Below are 8,647 nucleotides of genomic sequence, written 5' to 3'. Positions count from 1 at the left end.
GCTCGGATTTTGTTTGTTTGACGAATATGCTACTGGGAATATGAAGGGTGTTTTTAATCTTTTCAAAAATCAACCGTTTGCTTTGCTTTAAAAAGGTATGAACTTTTTATTATTTTAAATTTAGTGATTTTTTTTAAAAAGAAAAATCCCCCGTTTGTTGTTGTTCCTATCGATCGAAGAAATGGGAGGTATGGGTGTCGAATATGCTGAGAGAAAAAGGCAGTTCAGTAAACAGTGTCTGTCGTTACACCGGCCAGGCAGGAAGACAACATGGCGGCGGGGGGCGGCCTCCCTGGGCTCCTGCCTGCCCAGACCCAGCTGGAGTATGCCCTGCTGGACGCCCTCACCCCTCAGGAGAAGGACAACCTGGTCTACCAGTACCTGAGGAAGGTGGACAGCTGGGAGCAGGACCTCAAGGTCCCCGACTTTGGAGGAGGTGGGTGATCGGCGAGGGCTGGGCCCTTCCCCGGGCCGGGGGCTGGTGATAAACCCTGAGTTCTAATCCCGCTCCTTTCTGTAAAAAGAAAAGGAGGACTTGTGGCACCTTAGAGACTCACGCATTTATATGAGCATGAGCTTTCGTGAGCTACAGCTCACTTCATCGGATGCATCCATATAGCCCAGTATCCTGTCTTCCGACAGTGGCCAGTGCCAGATGTTTCAGGGGAAAGGAACAGCGCAGGACAATTATCTAGTGATGGATCCCCTGCTGTCCAGTTCCAGCATCTGGCAGTCAGAGGCTTAGCCAGCTTGGCTAATAGCAATTAATGGACCTACCCCCACGAATTTACCCATTTTTTTTTAACCCCATTATACTTTCGGCATTCACAACATCTCCTGGCAATGAGTTCCACTGATTGACTGGGATTTGTATGAAGAAGTACTTCCTTTTGTTTATTTTAAACCTGCTCCCTATTAATTTCATTGGCTGAACCCATGTTCTTGTGCTACAAGAAGAGATAAATAACACTTCCTTATCCACTTTCTCTACACCATTCATGATTTTATCGACTTTTGTCCTATCCCACCTTAGTCATCTCTTTTCCAGGCTGAACAGTCCTAGTCTTTTTAATCTCCCTTCACATGGAAGCTGATCCATGCCCCCAATTTTTTATAAACCCTTCTCTGTTCCTTTTCCAATTCTAATGTATTGTTTTGAGATGGAGCAATCAGAATTGGATGCAGTATTCAAGGTGTGGGCATATCATGGATTTATATTGATATTTGTCTTATTTTCTATCTGTTTCCTAATGGTTCCTAACATTCCATTAGCTTTTTTGACTGCTGCTGCACACTGACCAAATGTTTTCAGAGAACTACCCACAGTGACTCCAAGATTTCTTTCTTGAATGGTAACAGCTAATTTAGATGCCATCATTTTATTTTGTATGATAGTTGGGATTATGTTTTCCAGTGTGCATTACTTTGAATTTATCAACATTGAATTTTATCTGCCATTTTGTTGCCCAATCACCCAGTTTTGTGAGATCCCTTTGTAACTCTTTGCAGTCTGGTTTGGACTTAAGTATCTTGAGTAATTTTGTACCATCTGCAAATTTTGTCACCTCACTGTTTTCCCCTTTTTCTAGATCATTTAAGAATATGTTGAACAGCACGGGTCCTAGTTCAGATCCTTAGGAGACCCTGTCATTTATCTCTCTTCATTCTGTAAACTTACCATTTATTCCTGACGGTTTATTCCAACCATTTATGTTTCTTATGACAGGTTTCAGAGTAGCAGCCGTGTTAGTCTGTATTTGCAAAAAGAAAAGGAGTACTTGTGGCACCTTAGAGACTAACAAATTTATTGGAGCATAAGCTTTCGTGAGCTGCAGCTCACTTCGTCGGATGCATAAGTGAGCTGTAGCTCATGAAAGCTTATGCTCTAATAAATGTGTTAGTCTCTAAGGTGCCACAAGTACTCCTTTTCTTTTTATGTTTCTTATGTTAACATTGTTCACTAGCCAGGAAACTGTTGGAGCTTCTTTGACTTTTATTATTCTGCATATCTACATTAGGAGTATTTGGGCTCTTAAGCAATTGAAAAATGCTATTGCTTCTTAAATGCAAAGCTAGAATTTACTAATTATTTGACAGGGGACCTGAAACAAATACTTCACCACAACTACTTGGCATTATACAGACTTCCAGGCTTGTTCTTTCCCACACAAATACTGTAATTTTTCTATAATAGATTTAAGGACTGCTTCAGGATTTTTCCCAAACCCTAAAGGATGATGTCCCATTTCTGCCCTGGTACTGTATTTACAGTATTAAATGAAAACCTCTTCATGCCTATCCATCTAATGCTAAAATAAAGCAAAATTATTTACTTTGATCTCCATGGCAGATGTTCAAGATACCACTATTGTCAATGGGAGCGCTCATGTAGTGTGAACAAATGGTCAAACCATCTTTTGTTCAGTTTTGAGAGAAGAATTTTGTCCTGTATAATTTAAGCTACAATTGTAGGTTGTTTTTTTCCTCCCCAGTTTCCACATTTTTCCTTCTGTTGTATATGTTGAGACAGTTTGACAGATTATCCCCAGCCTTTCCCAGATCTTAGATTGGGAACTAGGCTACTTTGAAAGAAAATAAGAATAAAGAAATTTATTAGCAGTTTCATTATTTATTAAAAGACCTGTCTGTTTTTGTCTCCAGTATATCTGATACCGCACTCATACTTTGTCCTTGTTGATCACTGGGACCACCTCATTGAATCCTTCCTGAGCTTTCCCTGTTACATTGCATCAAGTTCTTGTTCTCCATTTAAAGACCGTTCACCACTCTTCCTCTCCCTACTTGTCGTCTTTGATCTTTTTTCTGTTCTTTACACTCCACATACCAAGTCAGTGATACCAGCCTCACATGCTGAGGTGTCAGTTTCTCACAGGTATGCCTCTGTACCTTTTTCCATACTGCCTTTTATGTATCAAAGCTTAAATACTTCAAGAGGGTTTACCTACACACAGCCATACTGACTCAGACAGCTGGTTGGGGTGTGCGTGTGGGGTCTAGGAGGGAGTTTGGGTGCAGGAGGGGGCTCAGGGCTGGGGCTGGGGATTGGCGTATGGGGGGGTGTTTGGGGTGCAGGCTCAAGGAGGGGGTTCCAACCTGGGGTTGGGGTGCAGGAGAAGGTTCAGGGTGCAGACTCTGGCCAGGCAGCACTTACCTTAGGCGGCTTCCAGTTGGCAATGCAGCAGGACTAAGGCAGGCTCCCTGGCTCCGCACCGCTCCAGGAAGCGGCTGGCATTTGCAGCCCCTAGGTGGAGGCATGCTGCCTGCCCCCGCAGGCGCCGCCTCCACAGCTCCCATGGACTGTGGTTCCAGGCCAATAGGAGATGGCGCTGCGGGCGGGGTCAGCACGCAACACTTCCCTGATCGCATCTGCTCCTAGACGCCGGAGGGACATGCCAGCTGCTTCTGGGGAGCTGTGCGGAGCTGGCAGGGAGCCTGTCTTACCTCTGCTGCGCCGTCGACAGAACTTTTAATGGCCCGGTCAGCGATGCTGACCTGAGCTACCAGGGTCCCCTTTCGACTAGAACCGGATGCAACCCTACCATATAGAGCAGTTTGCCGGCTTGAGGCCTAAATGTGTAAAATTCAAAAAGCAGCATTGGATAGGTTAAAATGAAAGTATCCATCATGGAAGTGCATTTGATTTGTGACTAATGAGGCAATATGAGCTGCTAGCTAGATTTAGGATTCTTGGATTCCATTCTCAGTTCTGCCACTTATGTGCAAGCTCACCTTGGGCTGGTCACTGATAGGTTAATCCTGCTCCCCTGTGCTTTTTGACAGGGCCTGAAAAGCAGCACAAATAAACAGCAAATGTTTTCTATTCCCTGCATATTTGTATCCAGTTCATGAAAGATATTTTATGGCATTTCTCCTTCTCTTACTGGAGTTAAAGTATAAATCTCATTCTGTTGCGGTTTTTAATAATTGATGGTCTGGTAGTGTAAATAGACTCTTCTTAGCTTATGTGAATAAGTGCCATTAACGTTACCAGTGCTGTAAATATGTAGCTAAGGCCCAGTCCTCTTAGTGAAGTAAAAGGCATAACTCCTGTTGACTTCAATGTCAGGATTGTCCTGGAGCCTATGGGCTGATGAGAATCTAGTCTGTTGAAATAGTCATAAAATGGAATTTTCAGAAGTGCCTAAGTGGCTTGGGAACACAAGTCTTATTCAAAAATATAATAAAATTTATTGTCCTAAATCACTTAAGTACTTTTGAAAATCCCACCCGTATGTTGATCTTTATTATTTTCAGAAAAAGTGTTTTCTACTGTTTAGAGCATATGATTGTAAGATAGGATTTTTAATTGAATTGTCTCATTCGCACCATCCCCCACTTGGTAAGGCAACTCCTTTTTCATGTACTGTGTATTTATACCTGCCTACTATATTTTCCACTCCATGCATCTGATGAAGTGGGTTTTAGCCCACGAAAGCTTGTGGCCAAATAAATTTGTTAGTCTCTAAGGAGCCACAAGTACTCCTCGTTGTTTTTGCTGATACAGACTAACATGGCTATCATTCTGATTCCTAGCTTTGTTACTGACTTCCCATCCATCCTTGGGAAGTCACTTCTTATTGGAATAGTAGTTTTTATTATTGGAAATTAGTATGTAAACAGATATTTATAGCTGTCATTTAATATTGTTACAGTAAAATTTAAGGAGAACAAAACCAGAAACATAGCACAGGTTATTTAAATATACTTTCAGTAAGAGATTTTACATCTTTGTAAGACATTCACAACAAAGTTCAGAAGGTATTTAATTTACTAACATCAGTTATTTCTAAGTATCTGTTCATTGCATTGATGTGAATACAGATATGTATCTATATGATTTTCTCATGTGGTTGAGTTTTGGAGATCATATTTTCTGAACAGAACAAATGTTTCTAAGGTTTATCTGTGAATTATCATTAGCCTATGTTAGATTTCTAACTGTACACTAATGTTCCTTTAAAATAATTAATTATGAAGAATTACAGATCATGAAAACACGTTTACCATCTGTAAGTTTTTTGGCTTGCCTTCCTGTTTGCATAGAAAGTTATGTTTTATATTGTACTGAAGTGTACCAAGAATTTTGAACACTGTCATCTGTTCTTTCATTCTTTAATTAATTGAGTACCTCTGTTTTCAAAATTCCAGATTTAGAGTGGCTGAACACTGAAGGTCCCATTGCTCTGTACAAAGACCTTTGTGGAAAAGTGGTGGTTTTGGATTTCTTCACTTACTGCTGCATCAACTGCATACACCTGCTGCCTGACCTCCATGCATTAGAGCACAAATACTGTGATAAAGGTATCAGTGCTTTAGTTTGTTTGGAATAGAATTTCTTAGCAATGTCACAGGTAGAGTAGCTGAGTCACTTTGTTGCTGGTTACTAAACACTTGGCAAGACTTCAGTGGTGTCTAAAAGTACCTTCTAATCTATGATAGCCTTAAAAAAAAGGAGGACTGTATGTACTCCCACAGCACTTCTAAAAGGTGTTACAACTGCCATTTGGCAGTTGTTGCATCTGTGTATTTAGAAAAGCGATATTAATACGTAAAAGTCCAGGTCTGCTACTCTCATAAATAGGGCTGTTTGCAGAGTAAGGTACTACTCAATGTGAGTAAGGGTGCAAGAACTGGGCCCTGAATTTCTAGACATATGTGATCCACTGAATTTGCTTTCAAGGCTTGATAAGTTTAAAAAAAAAATAAATCTGAATTTAAGAAGGTGAGGTTCCCTACCTGCTCTGATCAGAGGATACGTACATTGTGGATGATCTGTACTTACACCATTCCTGGGATTTGGTTTTATTAATGACTGCAATAACAACAAAACAGAAACCTGAGCTAAAGTTTTTTCCCAAATTTGGCTTTTCCTATGGTTTTTCCTGCAGGACCTCCTCATCTCCACTCCTACTCTTCTTTGATCCAGAGACGCATTTCGACTCTTCCTCCTAAATTCTGGTTGGAGATAAAGTCTGCCTATCTTTCTTGACTAGGGTAGACAGGTAATATCTTTTACAGGACCAACTTCTGTTTGGTGAGAGAGACAAGCTTTCGAGCTACATAGACGGGTAGTAATTGCCCTCTATCTTTATGCAAAATTCTGATCTCCTGACATCAGGATGAGTCAGAAGAGGAGAATTGCATTCTTATGCAGGCTCCTAAATGCTTCTAACCTGTGATGGACACTTTATGACATATTGGAAAGATATTTTCTTCTGATGAGATGAAGAGAATTGAAACTAATTTCATTAACTCTTTGTTACAAACTATGATAATTTATTATGTTTAACCCTCCCATGTACCTCTCTTATTAGTTATCTTGTTGATATTTAACTTTATTGCATTGTTCACTTCAGTTAGAGTACTAAAACTTAGCTAGTTTTGCATAAAGTACTGTTATTTATATACTGTAATAAATACACACAGCACTTTTAAGAAGACTTAAAAAGAGAAGTTCCCTGCCCTGAAGAGTTTATAACTTATTTCAGAGAAATACAATACTTGGTACAATGGTTGAGATGCAAGAAGTTGCCAGTGAGAAAATACTGTAACCACAATTTGTGAGAGAAGCTAACTTTAGGTGGGATGGGAAAGTGATTGACACACACAAAATGGGCTGTTCTGGAGTGGCAGGAAAGGTTTAAGCAAAAAGTGCTGTGTATGGTGACACTGGTATTTCTGTGAATAGTATATCTTTTTCTTCTGCTTTTAGCCTTAGTTTTATCTATATGGCATTGACTCTTCGAGTTCCACTCCATTCCAGTCTGTCTTGAAGCAGTTCCTTGGAAACTCTGCAGCTAATCAAATCATTTTGAATGAAATCCAACCATCTAGTTTTTGTGTCTTTAACTCTTCTGTTACCCTCCATTCCTAAGTTGAACACCCTGTTTCCGATCTTCTTTTCATATGCCTAAAACATTTATGCTTTTCTATAACTGACACCACCTTCACACTTGCCCTAATTCAATCATTCTGAATATGATCCATCCTTGTAACTCAAAGCATCCATCGTTTCCACTGTATTCAAGGTCTGCTCCTGTCTCTTCCTCAGTGCATTCAGAGCCATTCAAAAGTGCAGGCCTAATTAGCATCCTGTAGACCTGACTTTTCAATTGACAGGCATTCTTTATTGCAGATCACTTCTCTCCATTTAGTCCACGTCTTTCCTATTCTGATTATTATAAGTTCGTTGTTGAGTTCACCATTATCCTGTACTCTTGAAGCTAGGTGCTTGTACTGCTGTACCTTTGTTAGTGCCTGACCTCCCCAGACTTAGTCTCATTGTCTTCTTGCAAGGTATCATGGGATCTACAGACCATATATTCTATTTTATTTATGCTGATTTTCATGCCATTTCTTTCAAGTGTGCCCTTGGTTTTCTTTCAGTCTCCCACTTGGTCTTTGCTCTCCTCCATGAGCAGTACATCATCTGCAAAAAGCATGCACCAAGGTGCCGCTCTCTGAATGTTTTCTGTAAGTGCATCAGGCATCAATGTGAATAAAAAAGGGCTTAAGTACCGAGCTTTGATGTTCTCTGACTCTTATTAGAAACTGTTTACTTTGTCTTCTCACTGTGGTAACAGCACCCGTAGACATGTTCTGGAAGAATCTGATGCAGCCTTCATGTATCTATTTCATTCTCATGCATCACTGGGATGACTTCTCTCAGAATGTGGTCCTAAGCCTTCTTAAGTTCAGTGAATGCCGTGTGCAGAGTTTTCCTCTTCTCTCTCCATATTTTTCCACAAGCAGTCTTATTGCAAAGATAGCATCTAGTGTTGACTTTCCTGACATGAGTCAAATCTGATTGTCCTGACCTCTACTGCTCTTTAAAGTCTATTATCAATAACTTTCTCCTAGATCATCATCATCATGTGGCTCGTAAATTTAATGCGCAGTAGTTACCACATTCTTGTGTGTAGCCTTTTCTCTTAAATATTGGTGGTAATTTTTTTTTTTTTTCAGGCATCTTCTTAGTCCTCATGATGCTATGAAACAGTTATGTCAATGTGTTCAGACCTACTTGCCCCAAGCACTTGTGTACTTCTGCTGGTATGCTATTGGGGCTGAGAGCTCTCTTGTTTCTTATTGCTCAATGCCTCTGCAACTCGTATGACTGGTGCCACCAGATCCTGTCTTGGTTTTATCATTTGGCGTGCTTCTCTTAGATTCTCTTCATTCATAATCGGTTCAAAGTTATTTCTCTACTGTTCATTAATCTGTTTCTCATTGATCAACATATTGCCACTTTCATCTTTAGTGACTTTGATCTCACTGATGTCTTCAGTTCTCTTATCGCAGGTCTTTGCCACTCTGTGTATTTTTCTAAACCTTCCTTCATTTCAAGATGGCTATATACGCCCTCCATGGCTTTAGGCTTAGTGGCTACCACCTCTTTCTTTGTTGTCTTTTTGGGTATTTTACACTGCTGAAAATCCTGCTGTTGGAGCCTCATTTGTCAAAGTTTAAAACAGTTTTTATTTTCTTTCACAGCCTCTTGAACTTCTCATTCCACCACCAGATCTCACTGGGGAAAAAGGCTTTTGCTTTTGTTTCACAAATAGGCTCTTTGCAAGCAAAATTTAAAAACATGCAATATGATTCCACCATTGATTCTGTTTATTCA

At 40.2% G+C, this 8,647-nt stretch overlaps 1 protein-coding gene across 3 annotated transcripts in view; it reads left to right on the top strand.

Moving 5' to 3' along the window:
* The first annotated feature begins 24 nt into the window (after window positions 1-24).
* The window catches only part of NHLRC2 (NHL repeat containing 2), a 56,043-nt gene continuing 47,420 nt past the window's right edge, over window positions 25-8,647 (top strand). Inside the window, exons 1-2 of one of the 3 annotated variants that reach the window (XM_043520048.1) lie at window positions 25-436; window positions 5,170-5,322. In XM_043520048.1, coding sequence (XP_043375983.1) covers window positions 271-436; window positions 5,170-5,322 — 319 coding nt within the window. In that variant the 5' untranslated portion in view covers window positions 25-270. Of the gene's footprint in view, window positions 437-2,217; window positions 2,257-5,169; window positions 5,323-8,647 lie in introns of those variants that run through there. The other 2 variants (XM_043520049.1, XM_038408392.2) reach the window with 2 other exon arrangements.

This window comes from Dermochelys coriacea, chromosome 7 (genome assembly GCF_009764565.3).
Source record: "Dermochelys coriacea isolate rDerCor1 chromosome 7, rDerCor1.pri.v4, whole genome shotgun sequence".
Taxonomy (NCBI): Eukaryota; Metazoa; Chordata; order Testudines; family Dermochelyidae; genus Dermochelys; species Dermochelys coriacea.
The sequence above is the reverse complement of the archived record's forward strand: the minus strand, read 5'-3'. Positions and strand labels throughout refer to the sequence as shown.